Source organism: Sceloporus undulatus, chromosome 11 (assembly GCF_019175285.1).
Source record: "Sceloporus undulatus isolate JIND9_A2432 ecotype Alabama chromosome 11, SceUnd_v1.1, whole genome shotgun sequence".
Lineage (NCBI taxonomy): Eukaryota > Metazoa > Chordata > Lepidosauria > Squamata > Phrynosomatidae > Sceloporus > Sceloporus undulatus.
This window is the reverse complement of record NC_056532.1, coordinates 2602100-2622584: the sequence shown is the minus strand read 5'-3', so window position 1 is coordinate 2622584 and position 20485 is coordinate 2602100. Positions and strand designations below refer to the sequence as shown.

The window sequence follows — 20485 nt, the reverse complement described above, 5'->3', positions numbered from 1 at the left end:
GAAATCATGGAGCCACCATAAGTCTATGTGCAACTTGAAGACATGTACAGCAAATTAACTATCGTTCAATACCCTACCACACACACTCAGGAAAAAACCAACGTGTGGTTTCTGTGTAGCAGATAAATTTAAAAACCAGAATTATAGCCAGAATTATCCAGGGAGACCCGAGCCGATGGAAAGGAAAAACATAGTTTATTTTGCTGCAGTGTTCTCAGAGGAAATACATTCAAATTACTGGGGACCCCGCTTGCAAAGTGAACCTTGCTTTTTAGGTAAGAAAACTACACATTACACGTCCATTGGTCACCTTTGACTTAAACATTTACACCCCTGTAGATTCATTGGGATACTCTAAGATTACATCTAACATATGTTTCTACCCCTGAAGGGTAACCATCATTCAATTATCGATATGTTTTTCTTCACTGTCTCCACTGTCCTGTATTACATGTTTTGAAAATAGCTTAAAGCAGGAACCATTACATTCCAAAGGACAATACTTGCCCATAGGGAAACCATGCTTGTTCCATAGGAATAATAGGAGAATGCTGGCCCATATGGGAAACAGGGGGAATACCTGCCCATAGGGAAACATGGGGGAATACTTGCCCATAGGAAACAGGGGGAATACTTGCCCATAGGGAAACATGGGGGAATACTTGCCCATAGGAAACATGGGGGGAATACTTGGCCATAGGGAACATGGGGGAATCTTGCCATAGGGAAACATGGGGGAATACTTGCCCATAGGGAAACATGGGGAATACTGGCCAGGAAACATGGGGGAACTTTGCCCATAGGGAAACAGGTGGGGAATACTTGGCCATAGGGAAACATGGGGAATACTGGCCATAGGGAAACAGGGGAATACTGGCCATAGGGAAACATGGGGGAATCTTGGCCATAGGGAAACATGGGGGAATACTTGCCCTAGGAACATGGGGGAATACTTGGCCATAGGGAAACATGGGGGAATACTTGGCCATAGGGAAACATGGGGGAATACTTGGCCATAGGGAAACATGGGGGAATACTTGGCCATAGGAAACAGGGGGGGAATACTTTGGCATAGGGAAACATGGGGGAATACTTGCCATAGGGAAACATGGGGAATACTTGCCCATAGGGAAACATGGGGGAATACTTGCCCATAGGAAAACATGGGGGAATACTCTTGCCCATAGGGAACATGGGGGAATACTTGCCATAGGGAAACATGGGGGAATACTTGCCATAGGGAAAACATGGGAATACTGCCATAAGGAAACAGGGGGAATACTGCCCATGGGAACTGGGATACTTGCCCATAGGGAAACATGGGGGAATACTTGGCCATAGGGAAACATGGGGGAATACTTGGCCATAGGGAAAACATGGGGGAAGCTTGGGCCATGGGAAACATGGGGGAATATTGGCCAAGGGAAATGGGGGAAACTGCCCATAGGGAAAACATGGGGAATATTGGCCATAGGAAACATGGGGAATACTTGCCCATAGGGAAACAATGAGGACATGGGGAATACTTGCCCAAGGGAAACATGGGGGAATACTTGGCCAGAGGGAAACATGGGAATACTGCCATAGGAACTGGGGGAACTGCCCATAGGGAACATGGGGAATACTTGCCCATAGGGAATGCCAGGGGGAATACTTGCCCTAGGGGAAACATTGGGGAATCTGGCCTAGGGAAACATGGGAATACTTGCCATAGGGAAACATGGGGGAATATGCCATAGGGAAACATGGGGGAATACTTGCATAGGGAAACATGGGGGAAACTTGCCATAGGGAAACAGGGGGATCTTGGCCATAGGGAAACATGGGGGAATACTGCCATAGGAAACTGGGGGAATACTGGCCATGGAAACATGGGAATACTTGGCCATAGGGAAACATGGGGATACTTGGCCATAGGGAAAACATGGGGGATACTTGGCCATGGGAACATGGGGAATACTTGGCCATAGGAAACATGGGGGAATACTTGCCATAGGGAAACTGGGGATACTTTGCCATGGGAAACATGGGGAATACTTGCCCATAGGGAACATGGGGGAATACTTGGCCATAGGACAGAAACGTAGTGGGGATACTCCATAGGGAAACATGGGGGAATACTGCCATGGGAAACATGGGGGATACTGTGGCCATAGGGACTGAATACCCATCTGGGGGAATACTTGCCTAGGGAAACATGGGGAATACTTGCCAAGGGAAACATGGGGGAACTTGGCCCAAGGGAAACATGGGATACTTGCCATAGGAAACATGGGGAATACTTGGCCCATAGGGAAACATGGGGAACTTGCCAGGGAAACATGGGGGAAGTACCTTGGCCATAGGGAAACATGGGGGAATACTTCCCATAGGGAAACATGGGGGAATATTGCCCATAGGGAACACTGGCGAATCTACGATTGCTCCATAGGAACAGGATCTGCCCATAGGGAAACATAGATCTTGCCAGGACTTTACTGGCATGGGAAACATGGGGGGAAATACTTGGCCAGAGGGAAACATGGGGGAATACTGCCATAGGGAAACAGGGAATACTTGCGCATAGGGAAAACATGGGGGAATACTTGCCCATAGACCATGTTTCCCATGTTCCCTGGGGCAAAGGACTGTCTTTGCTTTAGTCCTCCATTCCAAAGGCAAGGATTGGACGCGACCCGAAAGCAGCGCCCTTGCCTCAGTGCCTCCAGCGCGATCATTTCCAGCTCCGAGCAGAAGTGACACTCCACTCAGATCTCCCCTCCCACTGCAGTAACAGCCCCCCGTTCCCGCCAGCATGAAGTTCACAAAGATGCATTTCCAGGATTCCCTACACTGAGCCAGGGCAGATGAAGCCGCTGGAAGTGACTATATCCTGCAGGCTGTGTGTGCTTTGGAGCTAATAACGGCAAGCTCGCGCAGAGGCATTCTGGGAGATGTAGTTTGCGAGGCGGTCTCCTCCTCTGTCAAAGAAAGCTTTAGGGACAGAAGAACTACATTTTCCCAGCGCCTTGGAGCAGATGCAGCCCCAGCCTAGGCCTCTAAGTGGCTATGTCCTGCAATATGGAGCGCCTATCCTTCTCTCTCTCCACAGACCGACACAGAAAATATCCCCACAGACGAAAGAACGCCATCCCTCAAGCAGGCCATCCTTCTCTTCCCAGACTGCCCGCCGCGCCTTACCTCCGCCATTTTGGGCAGCCGCCGCCTCCTCCTGAGACGGAACTCTCCGAGATCTTCTGGACGAAGAGAAAAAGAGGACGAAGCGGAAGGTTGCGCATGCGCAGCGCACTATTTGGCTTCCGCCTCGGCACGGAACTCTCGCGAGATCTTCTGAGAAGGGCGAGAATGAAAAGAGGCGAAGACGAAGGGTGCGCATGCGCATTGACTCTTCGCCTCTCTTCCGGACGAAACTCTCGCGAGAGCTTCTGAGAAGCGACGGGAGAGAAGAAAAAGAGGCGAAGCGGGAAACTACGCAGGCGCAGTGTCCTATTTCTTCTCCTCAGATGGAAACGCTTACTAGATCTTCTGGGAAGCGAAGGAATGGAAGAGAAAGGAGAAAGAGACGAAGCGTGGGTCGCATGCGCCAGTCTTTTGTTCTACTCCTCAGACCCAACTCTCGCGAGGATTTTATGAGAAGCGAAGGGAGGGAAGAAAAGAACGCCTCTTCAGACTGAACTCTCGCGAGACCTTCTGAGAAGCGAAGGGCGGGAAGAGACAAAGAAGAAGCTGAGTCTCAGGCGAAGCTGGGAGGCGCGCATGCGCCAGTGGGCTCCTCTCTGGGGAGAGGAAAAGGTATGGAAATAAGTCAAAGAAAACCAGCTTTTATTTAATTATTCTTATTCTATTATTTATATACAGTGAAAAACAAAATACAACAATACAAGTCCCTCCGCCCTCAGTTCAACGTAACGATCAAACAAGATAAAAATAGATAAAAACGTGTTTAGAAACCACAATAGGAGACAGAAGAACCGGGTTCGAGTCTCAGGTTCAGCATGTCAACCCACTGGGGGACTAGGGCAGGTCACACTCTCTCAGCCTCCCTCTGAGGAAACCTTGCCAAGAAAACCCCACAATAGGGGGCCATAAGTCAGAAAAGGCAGAACACGCAACACACGGACGGTGGTTGTGCGGTGTGATACTACCACGTATTATAGAATGGCCGTGCCTTTGATACGGCGTCCTGTTCTCAGGGTCAGGGGCACAAGACCCCCGCAAATGTGGAAAGAACGGCAAATAACAAGAACACCACCATGTTTTTAACCGAGAGAGGACGCCCTCTAGGAATCTCTTGGTCCTCCAGGGCAACTCTGTGGTCAATGTTCCGACAGAACTGACCATAAGTGCGAAATGGAGGAGCTGAAAGGCCTAGTATATATATTCTCTCTAGGAATCTCCTAGGTCTTTCGGTGCAACTTTCAGTTAAATATACCATAGAGTTGCACCGGAGGAACTATAAAGGCTTAACAGAGCATTCTTTCTAGGGCTCTAGGTCTTTCGGTGCAACGTTTAGTTAAACTTGACCATAAAGTTACGCTGAGGAGCTACAAAGGCTGGTATGAGACATTCTCTCAGGGACCTCTAGGTCTTTCAGTGAAACTTTTAGTGTAACGTTGACCATAGAGTTGCACTGGAGGACCTAGATATTCAAGATAGAACATACTATCAAAGCCGTGATAATCAAAGCCGCAAATGTGAAGGGATGAGTGTATATATGTATTTAGTGTGGCGGTTGGAGTGTGGGACTGACGACCTATAGAGACCAGGGTTTATGATTCAAGCTCAGATATAAACCCATTGGATGACCTTAGGACAGGCAAATCACACACACTCAGCCCAGAAGATGGCAATGGCAAGCCCTCCCTGAAGAGACTTACCAGAAAACCCTGTCATAGGTTCGCCTGAGAGTGCCATAAGTCGGAAAAGACTTGAAGTAAACAACACAACCACCCGCTTATTATTGTTAGTATTATCCTTTATTTATATAGTGCTGTAGATTTACACACGCGGTACATACAAACAATAAATGGATAAAGTTATAAAAGGAGAGGTAGCTTAACCTGGTCCAAAGAAATAAAAGCTGAAGGGACAAGAACACTGAGTTAAAAGCAAATCTCCCTTGTAGTAAAACCTCTCATGGACCCATCTAGGTCTAGCTGTTTTATGTAAGCAACTGTGCAAATCTACAGCGCTATATACATAAATAATATAAATAAATAATAAATTTATAGTTTCCAAATATCGCAACCCGCCTTGAATCCTATTTGGGGTGGAAAAAGGGGGATATAATCCTAATGCTCTTGCCGCATGCATTCTCTTTCAATATCAGTACTTTTCAGTACTTTTCAGGGTCCCCCGCCCAACCTGTTTATACTTAGAATCCCTAGAGGTTGGAAGTCGACCCCAAGAAGGCCATCCAATCCAACCCATTCTGCCATGCAGGAAACTCCAATTGAAAGCATACCACATTGCCAGATGGCCATCCAGCCTCTGCTTAAAGACCTCCAAGGAAGGAGACTCCACACTATGCATTTGCAAGAAGTGTGTTTCCACCCACTGTCAAACAGCCCTCACTGTCGGAAGGTCTTCCTAATGTGGAGATGGAATCTCTTTTCCTGTAATTTCCATCCATGCCTTTGGGTCCTTTCTCTGGAGCGAGCAGAAAACAAGCTTGGCTCCCGAATTGACATCCTTCAAATATTTAAACAGGCTCATATCACCTACACCTCTTAACCTGCGTCTTCTCCAGGGCTAAACATCCCCAGCTCCCTGAAGTTCGTTCCTCATAGGGCAAGAATTTCCAGACCCTTCACCATTTCAGTCGCTTCTCCTTGGACACATGGCTCCAGTTTCTCTCCACATCCTTTTTGAATTACTGGGGTCCAGAACTGGACACAATATTCCAGGGGGGTCTGACCAGAGCAGAATAAAGTGTGCACATTACTTCCATTGATCTAGACACTAGACTTATTGATGGCGCCTAGAATTGCATTGGCCCTTTTAAGCTGCAGCATCACACTGTTCACATCATGTTCAATTGTGGCTACTTGGACCCCAGATCCCTTTCAACATAGTTTCATTCAGCCAGGTGATCCCCAACTCCTGATATTGTGCATTTCATTCTGCCCTAAGTGGCAGTACTTTACTTTTCCCGTGTTGAATTTCATTTTGTTAGCTTTGGCCCAGCTTTTTTGTTAGGCAAGGAAGACTCAGAGGGGCTTTTGGCAGTTCCTTCCGCAGAAACAGTGATTCCCAAACTTTGGCCCTCCAGATGTTTTGGACTAAAGCTATAGGATGGGAGACACCTGGCTTAAGGAGACTTATACGTGTGAAAGGGATCTAGGAGTCCAAGTAGACCACAAGTTGAACATGAGTGAACAGTGTGATGAGGCAGCTTAAAAGGCCAATGCGATTTTAGGCTGCATCAATAGAAGTATAGTGTTTAGATCAAGGGAAGTAATAGTGCCATTCTATTCTGCTTTGGTCAGGCCCCAACTGGAATAATACTGTGTCTTCTTCTGGGCACCACAATTCAAAAAGGATGTTGTGAAACTGGAGCGTGTCCATAGGAGGGAGACTAAGATGGTGAAGGGTCTGGAAACCATGCCCTATGAGGAACCACTGATGTTAAGCTTGGAGAGGAGAAAGTTAAGAGGTGATATGAGAGCCCTGTTTAAATACTTGAAGGGGCGTTATATTGAGGAGGGAGCAAGCTTGTTTTCTGATGCTCCAGAGACTAGGACCTGGGGCAATGGATGCAAGCTCCAGGAAAAGAGATTCCACCTCAACATTAGGAGGGACTTCCTCACCGTAAGGGCTGTTCGACAATGGAAGGCTCCATGGACTTTGTAGGGTTTTCTTAGGCAAGGAAGAGGGGCTTTTGGCAATTCCTCTTCTAAAACAGTGATTCCCAAACTTTGTTCCTCCAGATAGTTTGGACTTCAGCTCCCAGAATTCCTGACAGTTGGCCAACTTGGCTGAGGCTTATGAGATTTCAAGTCCAAAACACCTGGAGGACCAGTGTTTGGGAACCGTTCCTCTAAGATATACCCTACAGCACCAAGGATTTGTTGGTAGTCTCTCATATCTCTGAACTCTGTGTTAATTCTCTTACTGGAGAAACCCTAAAATCTGTTAGGGTTGAAGGGACTGCTAGATTCCTTCTCATTTCCTCAAGGGTTGGGTTTGAATGAAAGGAAAACAGATGTAAGTACTCTCCTTCCCCATGAGCCCTTGGTTGATTTTGGACCCATCGCACACGTTTGCATAACCAGGGACACAGTGGTACTTTGCATGTGGAAAGAACATGACTTGCATAATAATAACCCCCAAAGGACTGCTGTTTGTTGCTAAAATAGGAGGCAAGCTTCTGCTAAGGATGGCTGTGGCTGACTAACATAGTAATGGCAGTAGTACTGTATATATTCATGTGTAAGTCTAGAAATTTAGGTCAAAGAATGGGCCCAAAAAACCTGAGTCGACTTATCCACAGGGTCAGTGTAAGTATTGTATCTTAACTCTTATTTATAGCAAGGCCTGGTGAAAAGCAAGAGTATAATATGTGAAGCACTGATCCCCTTCTACTCTCTCCTCCATCCAGTCTTAAGAGTAAGCACAAAGAGTTATGTTTGCTGGACTTTGGTGAGTTCTTTGACATTGTTTTGCTTTGCTTCATCTTTTAGTCTCTTTGCCATATGCCCCTAAATTTTATCCTTGACTTAGCATAGCAAAATCCATAATTTTGGCCCCAAAATTAGCCCTCGACTTATACATGAGGTGGACTTATAGTCGAGTACGTATGGTGTTTACATTTCTGTCCTGCTTAATAGTGAACTTAGTACTCTCTAAGGTTTACAATCTGTAAGCCAGTTGCCCCCAACAAGCTGGGGACTCATTTTACCGACCTACGAAAGGATGGAAGGCCGAGCCAACCTTGGAGCCCTCCTCTGGGATCGAACCTTGTGGATTGAACCTTATGGCTGCAGGACTGGCAAAAGGTATCAGATCTCTACACAGAGAGCTCTTTCATATGGGGAAAGCGATTCATTTGAAAGACTTGTATCCCATGTCCCTGGGACACCCAGAGGCAAGTTCATTGCAAGAAAACTTTACTCAGAACCGAGTTGCTCGGTTTCTCAATCCTTAGTATTATTGCACAGTACTCCGAATTGTGCAACCTCCATCCAGATGTCAGAAGATGTGATGATCTTGCGGGTTTGCCCTGGCTTCCTCACACAGTCAAACATCTTAGTGTGGGCTTCACAGTTTGTTTTCTTAGGAAGATGTCTTTAGAGGATAGAAAAGACAGAGAAGTTTATTGTGAGAGGGTCAGGTCTTGAAAGGTTTCCTCTTCCTCTGCATCCCTGAAACGTTTGTAGTTAGCATTTGGGTGAGCAGATGGTAATAGATAAGCACAGCAAAATGTGGGCGGAAAAGGTTTTGCAAAGCAAATAGGACTTGACTTAATGGTAAACTAGGAGGCACAGTTTTGCAACAGTTAACACCTGATGGCCACTTCCAAAAATGCAATGCAGTTCGCCCTCCACATTTGTGGATTTGACTTTTGCGGATTTGATTGTTTGCAGTTTTGATTAATCTGTTCCCCTGATGAATCTATGGCCTGTTCCAGACTGCCAAAATAAAGCTGCTTTGGGTCTCTTTGGAGGTATGCTGTTTAAATGATGCCTGGGTCCTAAGAAGCTGGAAGCTGCACCGAAGCTGCCCTCCAGTGCTTAGGAATGGAGTGTGGCTTTGGCGCAACTCCGGACTCTTAGGACCCATGCATCATTCAAACAGCATACCTCCAAAGAGACCCAAAGCAGCTTTCCACTGCTTAGGAATGGAGTGTGGCTTTGGCGTGACCTCCGGACTCTTAGGACCCATGCGTCATTTAAATAGCATACCTCCAAAGAGACCCCAAGCAGCTTTATTTTGGCAGTCTGGAACAGTCCTCCGGTGCAATTCTGTTGGAAGTTGACCATAGAGTTGAGCTGGAGAACCTAGAGGCGACCCTTAGAAGAGACATCCTCTGCATCCTCCTGGTTTGTGAGAGAAGGCAGTGTTCTTCTTTGGAGAGGTGACTGTCCATTGCTATTTTTGTGAACAGTTAGTTTAAGAACACATGAAGAGCAATCCTGAATTAGACTGAAGGACTATTTAGTCTAGTATTCTGTAAATGCAGAGGCCAACATGTTTTCTTGTGGGAAAGCCTCCAGCAGGACATCGATGCAAATTATTAAAAATATGCCAATAATAACTGATTAAACCCATTTTTTTTAATAAAGAAGGGGAAATTATAGCATTTAATTGTGGCCATCTTGATAATTCAAGATGGTGTTCTCTTGAACAAAGCTGTTGAACGTTTCGGTGCCTGTTTGTGTGGCTAAAGAATGATTAACTTCCGCTTGTTGTCTTTGGGTATCTGGAAAAGTCCCAGAGTCCGGGGCATCCGTAACACTAGGCTCCGAAACAGAGATAGCTAGTGAAAGATTTTTGTTGAGTTCATGAAACTTCTGCAATAGTTGCAGTGACTCTGAAGCTCTATTAAGTCATTTGTATCTGTTCTTTCCTGTAGATATCAAAGCAGCGTGTACTAACAGCCATAAAGAAAGAGTATCATGTGCAGCAGCTGAAATGTTTCAGAAGCCGAAAAGCTTGACTTTGAAAACAGGTTTTTAAACAACCGGCCCCTTTCCCCATGCAAGCAGCAACGGAGCTGTACTGGTCTCTGGAAGGGAGAGAGTCCAAGAGGGGATGTGTTTGCACAAAAATGCCTTCTTGTTGTCACACTGTGACTACCACAAGGGAAGGTGAGAAAAGCCAATGTGGAAGATCTCAGTTTTCAGGTAATCTCAGTCAGTGAAGATAGACTGATCTCAGGCAGTCTTCTCTGAAGATGCTGTCAAAATGTCAGGGATAAACTCTTCTGGAACATGGCCTCGTAGTCCGAAAAACCCACAAAAAACTATGGCTGTCAAAGCCTTCGACTTCACAAACTCAGTCAGTTCTCAGGAAGAAAGTTGCTTTTTAGGTAACCTAGGCCTGTTCCAGACTGCCAAAATAAAGCTGTTTGGGGTCTCTTTGGAGGTATGCTGTTTAAATGATGCATGCGTCCTAAGAATCCGGAAGCTGCACCAAAGCTGCCCTCCAGTGCTTAGGAATGGAGTGTGGCTTTGGCACGACCTCCGGACTCTTAGGACCCATGCGTCACTTAAATAGCATACCTCCAAAGAGACCCAAAGCACCTTTATTTTGGCAGTCTGTAACAGGCCCTAGTCCTAAGCAGTTTAGACCTTTACAAGGGAGAACTAGGGCTTGGAGTTGCTCTTTCGAATGAATGAGCAGCCAAAGTAATCCGTCCAGATGGGAGGTAATACAAGTCTTAGATCTGACCTATAGAAGACACTTTCAGGGCCGGAGTGGGGAACCTGTGGCCCTCCAGGATTGGGGTGGATCACGTTCCTTGATCCAGTGCTGACAGAAAGTCCTTCAACGCCTGGAAGGCCATACCTTCATTGCACTTGCTTTAAATGAAGAGAAACATTTGTATCCTCGTTTTAATATTTCAAAGGTGATTGGTCGAAATAAAAATATTCTTCCGAAAGTCCACTGGAACCCTCCTCACGTGGTTTATTTTTCTTATTGCTACTATAAAAGCTGTATTGAAAGCTAGGAAACTGCTTGGTTCCCCACTAAACTTCCTTACATACTATAGAACCAATGGATCTATGGCCCAGCCTACTTAGTAGTTGGTCTGCTTGTTGGTAAACTGGCTTTTTGGCCACTCTTGAGTTGTTCAATTCTTGCTGCTCTCTGTGCTTCCTAGTAGAGAAGCATTTGAGGGTTACTAATGGTTGCAGGGTTGCTCCAGCCCTTGAAAAGTGTGTATTTAGTCAAAATACAGAAACTTGTGCATCTTTTTATCCTAGGCACTGCAGTCTTGCAGGTGCGGTGTTTGCTGCACCAAATACAGTGTTCCCCCTTGCTCTTTATATTTTTCAGCAGCCATGGTTACCACCACAGCATCTTAAAAGCATAGCAACAGTCCGAAATTTTAATTCTGAAATGTACCTACGTATATATTGTGTACATGTATAAGTTGAGGGAAGGTTTCAGAGTCAAAATCTGGGTTTTTATGACCTATGGATAAGTCGAGGGTAAACCTTAAGCGGCTGTATGGAAGGATAGAAGGGAAATACCACTTCCATCCCTCCTTCTCCTTCCCTGGACCTCTCCCAACTGATTCCCAGGTGCTGGAGAAAAGGTTTTAACATCGGATGAGAAAGGAAGCAAGTGGATTTGAATGCAGAATTGTTTCCATAGGAAGCAAGGTCTTGCAAAATGGACTGGAGAGATGGTTTAAATGGAAGGATTTTTGATAGGAAGCAAAGGCCTGTTACAGACAGCCAAAATAAGCTGCTTCGAGTCACTTTTGGAGTATGGTATTTCAATGAAACATGAGTCCTAAGAGTCTGGAAGCTGCACCAAAGCTGCACATCCAGTCCTTAGGACTGGAGTGTGGCTTTGGTGCGGCCTTTGGACTCTTAGGACGCATGTATCATTGAAATACCATACCTCCAAAGTGACTTGAAGCAGCTTTATTTTGGCTGTCTGTAACAGGCCAAAGTCTTGCAAAAGGGACCAGAGAGAGAAGCAAGTGGGTTTTAAGATGGGAAGGTTATGTCCATGGAATCCAAGAGCTTGCAATACGGAGCAAGAGAGGAGCAGAGAGAGACGGAAGTGTTTTTAAATGGGGAGTTTTTGCGATAGGAAGCAAAGGCTTACAAAACGGACTGGAGGAGGAAGGAATTGGTGTTCAATGGAGATTGTGGCGTCAGGCTTGCTTGCTTTAGGGCCCTTCTAAGCACTACTGATGTTTTGACCCTTATATATTTATAGTAGTTGGGCAGGGCTGGGAAATCCCTGGCTGAACATTTGAAGTTGTTTCCAGTCATGTTGGAGTGATAGCTTCAAATAATATGAGCGTGGGATGTTCTAAATTGGGGCAACGTCACAATCTGAAGTAAATGGAAGTTGTTTTGGTGGACTTGAGCAAAAAGAGCACTTTGGTGTACTTACAGCAAGTATGCATAAGTGAAGTACTTTCCTCATGAGTTCTTTCTGCTTCCTTCACCAGAAATCCTCTGGTGGTCATAAATTGATGATGTTGGCTGGGAATGACTATCATGTAGTTGTTCTTCCCTTTTCTAGGGAAACTTAGAAGCTGGGTCTCCACATTTGTAGATTTGACTTTTGCGGATTTGATTCTTTCTGGTTTTGAGTAATATCTTCTCTCTAGGAATCTTTTATATCCTCCAGCATAACTGCCAGAAGTTGACCATAGAGTTGTGCTGGAGAACCTAGGTGGCTATGAGGCCATGTTCTAGAAGAGTTCAGAGGTGACTGAAGATGCCAGCCACAGATGCAGGCAAAATGTCAGGAGCAGATTCTCCTAGGACACAGCCTCATAGCCTGAAAAAGCCATTTAAAAAAGCTATGGATGCTGGCTGTCAAAGCCTACGACTTCACAGAGTTTCTTCTATTTGTGGATTTTCTACTTTCACAGGGATCATATGGCCCTAGCCCCAGCAAATGCGGAGAGTCCACTGTGTAGCCAAAGCGATCTTGTGGCACCTTTGAGACTAACTGAAAGAAAGAAGTTGGCGGCGTGCGCTTTCGTAGATTCAAGTCTGCTTCTTCAGATGCATTTGGTCACCTTTCTCAGATGCCACTTCATCAAGTCCATCTACAAAAGTTCATGCTGCCGATTTCTTTATTTGAAGGGATTGTTCTGCAGTATAAGAAGAATATAGCCAGTCTAGCACAACTATGCTGCGGATAGTGTGGTCTTGTAAGCTGGCATTCCAAGAAATACCTGGATATATAGAGAGCCTTGTATGAGACATAGTGGCCTAGTAACCAAAGCTCGGAGACTTTACATTTTTAGGGGTAGAACATCCAGAAATCACCAGTCAGCCGTGAAAACTAAGAACGAAGGACTTAAAACGGTCACATACAGCAGGGATGGGCAAGTCCCTTCAGCCCTAGGAAGAATGGCTAGTGGTGAAGGCTTATCAGAGGTGTAGTCCAGAAACATCTGGAGGGCAACAGTTGTTCAGCTTAAGCACTGATATCAAAGTTCAGTCAGCAAAATAAAATATAATCCCAAAAACAGCTTCTTGGGAAGGTGAAAAATGTAAGAACTGCAATTTTGAACCAAATTACATTTGATGCTAGGGCTCTTTGTCCATTTGGGACCACTTGATGCATTGTTAAATCCATATAAAACCATCCTTTGTGTCAGTATGTTTTGCCAAGCCTTGGTGCATCGATATCCACAGCAGATACCCCATATCTGCCTTCCTAGCAGATCTCACTCGCCGGCACTTAAGGGAAAAGTTTAGGTAGCTACTGGTGGTGGGTTTCATGGCAGAAAGATCGATGCAATATAAAAGGCAAGCTCTTTCACATGACATAAGGTGCAGCATGTTGATGCAGTAGCTGAGCAAACTGACTTGAACATGTGGTTGATCCATTTGACAGTTGGCAATACTCACAGGCCTCCCCCATGCTGAGGATTAATGGCAGGCTAGAATGAGAGCTTGGAAAAGTTACTTTTTAGAGCTCAGTCCCCCAGCCACATGGCTCCATCCAGACTGAGCCTGTTCCCCATATGGAGTTGGAATATATCCAAAGGCCATCCAGTCCTGTGCCAGTTCAAGAATATGCCCTAAAGCAGTGGTTCCCAACCTGGGAGTCGGGACCCCTTTGAGGGTCTAACAACCCTTTTACAGGGATCACCTAAGACCATTGGAAAACACATATTTGCATGTAGCAATGGAAATAATTTTATGGTTGGGGGTCACCACAACATAGGGAACTGTATTAAAGGGTCACAGCATTAGGAAGGTTGAGAACCATCACTTTAGGGCAGTGGTTCTCAACCTTGGGTCCTTCAGGCATTGTAGACTTCAGCTCCCAGAATCCCTGATCATTTGGGCAAGTTGGCTGGGACGTCTGGGAGTTAACGTTAGGAGAGCCAGAGGTTGAGAACCACTGCCCTAAAGCATACCTGACAACGCTAATATGAGGAATGACTTAGGGAGCTGGGGATGTTTAGCCTGAAGAAGAGAAAGTTAAGAGGTGATATGATAGTCCTGTGTAAATATTTGAGGGATGTCCTATTGAGGATGGAGCAAGCTTGTTTTCTGCTGCTCCAGAGAATAGGACCTGGAGCAATGGATGCAAGCTGCAGGAAAAGAGATTCCACCTCAACATTAGGAGGAATTTCCTGACAGTAAGGGCTGTTCGACTGGAACACACTCCTTCCTCGGAGAGTAGTGGAGTCTCCCTCCTTGGAGGTCTTTAAACAGAGGCTGGATGGCCATCAGTCGGGGATGCTTTGATTGAGAGTTCCTGCATGGCAGAATAGGGTTGGACTGGATGGCCCTTGGGACCTGGGACAGGTACCTCTGGTTACCACAGTTCCCATAAATCCTCAACTAGCATCGGCACTTAGAACTGTAAGGTAAATTCCAGATAGTAGATGATGATGATGATGATGATGATAAAACCAGTAGTATTTTTTAGACTTGCTCTCTGAGATCTTTTACTGGAGACGTTTTAATCTCATTCTGTCTGTCCTATACTAAGCCTGTGTTCTCTCTTGCTTAGCTATAGCCTCCCCCCCTCTCAGAAGAATGTATGAAACTACCCCTCCTTATCCACGGATTTTTTTATCCACTGATTCAAACATCCACAGCTTGAAAATATTCCAAAAAAGTATCAATTCCAAATAGCAAACCTTGATTTTCCATTTTATATAAGGGACACCATTTTGCTCTGTCATTATATTTAATGGGAGTTGAGCATCCACGGATTTCGTTATCCATGGAGAAACCTGGAACCAAACCCCAGCGGATAAGACGGTCCCACTGTACCTTATAAACTGGGAAGGGACAGGAGAGTAGCCATGTTAGTCTATTACAGCAAAACTGGGAGGTTGTTTTCTGGCACTTTAAAGGTGAGCAGATTTATTGCAGTGTGAGCTATAATGGTTGCTGCCAGGACTTTCTGGATTTAATGTCCCTCTATATCTATTGTCTGTAGTCCCTCTCCTGTAGTGTGCATGCACCTGACATGGTAAGTAACGCTATGCATCTAGTGAAGGGGGCTGTGGTTCACAGATACCCTCCCCAGACCCTCGTAACTAAGGAGAGAAACAATAAAATGCAGGCAAGCTTACTAGCATCTCTAATTTTTCTCCTGTTTGGTATGTGACTTCTTGCCTGATGAAGAAGCCAGTGGGGCTTCGCAAGCTTGCAACAAGTATATTGTGCATTTTGGTTGGCCAATAAAGGTCTCACTGTTTGGTAGACTCTCTTAGTTGTTGATGGAAAGACTAAAGAGTTAACTAGTCTTTCTTCCACTGCTGTTCTACGTTTTGTCTACTCCAGCTGCCAGTGTAGGACCTTTTCTAGTTCAAGTGTTTCAGGTCATCTTCAGATGGGTCGATTGTAGGACCTGCTTCAGACGAAGCATGCACTCCATCACTCAACTATGACCCTTTCTCAACTGTGACCCTTTCCTGTTGTTGGCTTTTCAGAAGAGGTGGCCAAACTGGAAAAACACCTGATGCTTCTCCGCCAGGAATATGTCAAGCTCCAGAAGAAGCTGACGGAGACCGAGAGGAAATGCGCTCTTCTGGCTGCACAGTCCAACAAAGAGAATGCCAGCGATTCCTTCATCACTCGACTCCTTTCCATCGTAGCAGAGCTCTATGAGCAGGAGCAATACAGGTAAGGATGGAGGCTAGAGGTGAAGACAGATGCTAGTTGGACATGACTGGACAATCACGTCAAAGGGGGAAACATTTACCTTATGCGCGCACACTCTCTCTTTATGTACACAAGGCTATTGCTTGATGGAATTCCACTTGGTTTTGGATTTTAATCGATGAAGTCAGTATGGTTTGGCCCTGACATCTGAACCAGGCCACTGTCTTTTCAGACTGTCCGCTAGGTCTCTGCTTGTTTGACAGGTTGCCCTGATAGTATTTTTTCCATAGCAAATGATGGTAGAGACTTGTTTTCACACTCTTGGAGTGACTTCAGCTTTGAAATATACATTCAAGACTAATACTATGCTACTGCTTTGTTCTTCATTGAGATACTGTAGTTTAAAATGAAATGGTATATTCCTGTTAAGGCAGCATCCCCTCCTATGCAGTCTCTTTCTTGTGGAATAAAATAATAATAATTATAATAATAATAATTATTATTATTATTATTTATATGCCGCTTAATCACTTGGAATCCAAGCGGATTACAACAATAAAAGAGGATAGAGTTAAAATTCTAAAACCCCTATCCCTTCCCGCCCTCCAAAAAACAATTGAGACTCTTAAGCAAGATATTTGTGTATCTTGCCATATTGTCCAAAGAGGGATTGTAAATCTAATAGAATATAGAAACCATGCCCTATGAGGAACGACTTAGGGAGCTGGGGATGTTTAGCCTGGAGAAAAGAAGGTTAAGAGGTGATATGATAGCCCTGTTTGATATTCGAAAGGATGTCATATTGAAGAGGGAGCAAGCTTGTTTTCTGCTGCTCCAGAGAACAGGACCCGGAACAATGGATGCAAACTACAGGAAAAGAGATTCCACCTGAACATTAGGAGGAACATCCTGACAGTAAGGGCTGTTCGACAGTGGAATGCACTCCCTCGGAGGGTGATAGAGTCTCCTTCCTTGGAGGTCTTTAAACAGAGGCTGGATGGCTATCTGTCAGGGATGCTTTGATTTGGATTTCCTGCATGGCAGAATGGGGTTGGACTGGATCAGGGCCCTAGTGGTCTCTTCCAACTCTACGATTCTATGATTAAGATGGCGAACGCCCATAAAAGCCCTCGCTAGCGTTTGGTGTTTTAAGTATGATCCCAATGAGTCTTTTCCGTTTTCAGGGAGGTGGAGATTTCTTAGCATAAATGAAACAGTGGTCCCTTCACATTTGCTGGAGTTAAGAAGATAAAATAATAATAAATAAACACTATTCTTTTTACCTCTCAAGGAATAGGAATCCCTCTCTAGTCCTATAAACGCAAATAACAAAGCACTATGAGAGAACACCTCTCTGGGAATCTCTAGGTCCTCCAGGGCAACTCTGTGGTCAACATCTGCCAGACATTGAGCACAGAATTATGCTGGAGGCGCTACAAATGCTGAGTGGAGTGTTCTCTCTGGGAATCTCTAGGTCCTTCAGTGCAACCTTTGATTAAAGTTAACCATAGAGTTGTGCTGGAGGACCTAGATATTCTTAGAGAGAACATACTAATAAAATCCGGGAATACAGTGGTACCTCGGGATACGAAATACCCAGGTTACGAAATTTTCGGGATACGAAAAAATCCCATAGGGAATCATTGTTCCAGGTTACGAATGTTTTTTCGGGTTACGAAAAAACTTTTGGTGCTTTTTTCGGCTTTTTCGCACGGAATCGCGGCTTTTCCCCATTAGCGCCTATGGCAATTCGGCTTACGAAGGCTTTTCGGGTTACGAAAGCGGCCGCGGAACGAATTAAGGATGAGTGTACAGCACTGTCGATGTATACATGACGCCTTGCAACAGAATAAAACATTTCTAGCTACTTCAGCGTGAAATATTAAAACACAATAATAGGACACTGCAAAATTCCATATGGAGGTATAGAAATTCCATAGTTGGAAATGGCGCCCGCACCACCAGCGGACCCCAGCCATACCGTCCTCTCTGTGATCATATCCGGTGCTTGATCCGCGGGGGCTCCTCCTCAATGAAGCATCCCGGCGATGTGTCTTTTCGAAAGAAGGGTGTTCTGCAAAGAATGATGGTCAAGTCAGTCCTTGGTGGCCCATCTATTTTGTCAACCCTTAACGGGCAGCATCCACACCCCAGAGGACAGGATCAAAAATCAATATACAGTAATTGATTCTAATATATTAGAAAGGTAGGCCAAAGGTAACAAAATAAATTTCAGCACGGAGAAATGGAAGGTACTGAAGTTAGGGCAGAAAAATGAAATGCACAGATATAAGATGGGGGACACCTGGCTTCACAGGACGACATGTGAAAGGGATCTAGGAGTCCTAGTAGACCACAAGTTGAACGTGAGTCAAAAGTATGCTGCAGCAGCTTAAAAGGCCAATGTGATTTTAGGCTGCATCAATAGAAGTATAGTGTCTAGATCAAGGGAAGTAATAGTGCCACTCTATTCTGCTTTGGTCAGGCCTCACCTGGAATATTGTGTCCAGTTCTGGGCACCACAATTCAAAAAAGATGTTGCGAAACTGGAGCGTGACCAAAGGAGGGGGACCAAAATGGTGAAGGGTCTGGAAACCATTCCTTACGAGGAGAGATTTAGGGAGATGCTGGGTACTTTTAACCTGAAGCAGAGACGGTTAAGAGGTGATATGAAAGCCCTTTTTAAATATTTGAAGGGATGTCATATTGAGGAGGGAGCAAGCTTGTTTTCCGCTGCTCCAGAGACTAGGACCCAGAGCAATGGATGCAAACTACGTATAAGAAAAGAGATTCTACCTCAACATTAGGAAAATCTTCTTGACAGTAAGAGCTGTTTGACAATAAAAGATACTCCCTCGGAGAGTGGTGCAGTCTCCATCTTTGGAGGTCTCTAAACAGAGGCTGGATGGCCATCTGTCAATGGGGATGCTTTGATGGAGAGTTCCTGCATGGCAGAATGGGGTTGGACTGGATGGTCTTTGGGGGTCTCTTCCAACTCTATGATTCTATGTTTCTCTATGATGCCAGCCAGGATTCATTTTCTAGCCCTACCAGGAGACGCTGCTGGGCAAAGGCCCCAAAAACAAGAGAGGTTTTGGAGCCGAGGGGTCAGACGGTACCTGATACATTCTGGAGGACCGGGTACATTATCAGCTTGTAGTGAAGTTCTGCAAAATCAAGAGAAAAGAGATTTAATATATATCTATATCTATATATCTATATATATAGATATATAGATATATAAACAAAAACACATGCATGTATATATTAAGATATTTATTAAGATTACAGATATATATTAAGATACAATATATATATATATATATATATATATATCATATCATATCATATCATATCATATATAGTGTCATATTGGAGAATACTTGCCCATAGAGAATCATTGAGGAATAGTTGCCCATAAGGAATCATTTGGGAATATTTGCCCATAGGGGTACATTGGAGAATATTCGCCCTTAAGGAATCATTGGGTCATTGGGGAATACTTGCCTTATAGAGAATCATAGGAGAATATTCTCCCATAGGGAATCATTGGGGAATATTGGCCCATAGAGAATCATTGGGGAATACTTTCCCATAGGGAAACATAGGGTCAAGCATTCCATGTTTCCCTATGGGCAAGTATTCTGCAATGGCTCTCTGTGGTCTAGTATGGTTTCCATATGGACTAGTACTATCATTTGTTTTAGTATGTCCCATGTATGTATATATTAAAGGGTTCTGAGGCCCTCAGGGAGGCCTGTTATAGGGTCCCGCAACCCATTACTGTCTCAATTCCCAGTGAGGACCTTCTCAAAATGGAGGTGCAGGGCCTCAACAGTGACAGCCCCCAATAATCCACATACAATATTAAACTTATGTAAAGGGTTTTGAGGCTTGTTCTGGGGTCCCCCGACCCATCAGTGTTACAAAACCCAGTGAAGCCCTTCTCAAAATGGAGGTGCAACAGTGACACACAAATCCACACATAAATATTAAGTTTATGTATCAATAAAAGGGTTTTGAGGCTTGTTATGGCGCCCTCCAACCCATCAGCGTCTCAAAACCCAGTGAGGGCCTTCTCAAAATGGCGGCGCACCTAGTGTTTTTTCCCCAGCCCTCCCCAAAGGCCAAACCAATGGCGCCCCCCTTCCTTCTCACCCTTGTTCTCCCTCTTGAGGCGCTCGACCTCCTCGTGGAGCTGGGCCAAGGTCTCGCCATGTTGCCTCTGGAGGAAATGGAGGTTCCGCTCCAGCTCCGCCGCCGTCCGCCTCCAGGAGCCCTCCTCCGGGTACTGGAGGTGGCGCGGAGGCGGGAAGCCCGAGCCAGGCCTCTGCATCCTCCTGGGCCCGCTGGGGAGGCGACTACTCCCACGGAGGCTCCGGTCGCGGCCTAGGCCTCTAGGCCGCCATGGCGACCTTCGCTCTCCTCCTCCTCCTCCTTCGCCTGAAGGAGGGAAGGTAACCAGCCAGGCTTCGTCCCCGTCTAGCGGGGCCCTTCCTCGCCTATCCCTCCTCACTCGAACCCCGCTGAGGCCTACCGACGAGGCCCCGCGGCCTACTCCGTCGCCATGGCAACGGGCCTCACTGTTGTTACTACTACTACTACTACTGTTACAGCTAGGCCTCAAGGAATGTAATGGGGGGGCGTTTTGCGGGCACGGGGGCCCTCACAAGGGGGACGAAGAAGGAATGGAGGATGCGGGGAAGGGG

At 45.5% G+C, this 20485-nt stretch overlaps 3 protein-coding genes across 4 annotated transcripts in view; 1 reads left to right on the top strand and 2 right to left on the bottom strand.

Moving 5' to 3' along the window:
• Nucleotides 1–20485, bottom strand: part of UBE2G1 (ubiquitin conjugating enzyme E2 G1) — a 554317-nt gene that overhangs the window by 1113 nt on the left and 532719 nt on the right. The gene's annotated exons all lie outside the window — the stretch shown is intronic.
• On the top strand, nucleotides 9095–15801 carry LOC121916981 (rabankyrin-5-like). Its single transcript, XM_042442574.1, has 2 exons — nucleotides 9095–9809; nucleotides 15605–15801. The coding sequence occupies exons 1-2, from the start codon at nucleotides 9698–9700 to the stop codon at nucleotides 15799–15801; spliced, it is 309 nt and encodes a 102-aa protein (XP_042298508.1). The 5' UTR covers nucleotides 9095–9697.
• LOC121916980 (coiled-coil domain-containing protein 74A-like) lies at nucleotides 15830–20421 on the bottom strand. Its single transcript, XM_042442573.1, has 4 exons — nucleotides 19935–20421; nucleotides 18896–18943; nucleotides 17758–17850; nucleotides 15830–15843 (listed from the first exon to the last, which is right to left on the bottom strand). Exons 1-4 carry the CDS (start codon nucleotides 20110–20112, stop codon nucleotides 15830–15832), a joined length of 333 nt encoding a protein of 110 aa, XP_042298507.1. The 5' UTR covers nucleotides 20113–20421.

Bases quoted from the DNA above. Each gene is read 5' to 3' on its own strand.
- LOC121916981 (XM_042442574.1), top strand. From the start codon at position 9,698: ATGCAAGCAGCAACGGAGCTGTACTGGTCTCTGGAAGGGAGAGAGTCC. The intron at 9,810-15,604 runs GTGAGAAAAGCC...TTGGCTTTTCAG, and splicing joins TGTGACTACCACAAGGGAAG to AAGAGGTGGCCAAACTGGAA.
- LOC121916980 (XM_042442573.1), bottom strand. From the start codon at position 20,112: ATGCAGAGGCCTGGCTCGGGCTTCCCGCCTCCGCGCCACCTCCAGTAC. The intron at 18,944-19,934 runs GTGAGAAGGAAG...TTGATTTTGCAG, and splicing joins CCTCAAGAGGGAGAACAAGG to AACTTCACTACAAGCTGATA. The intron at 17,851-18,895 runs GTACCGTCTGAC...CATTCTTTGCAG, and splicing joins GGTCCTCCAGAATGTATCAG to AACACCCTTCTTTCGAAAAG.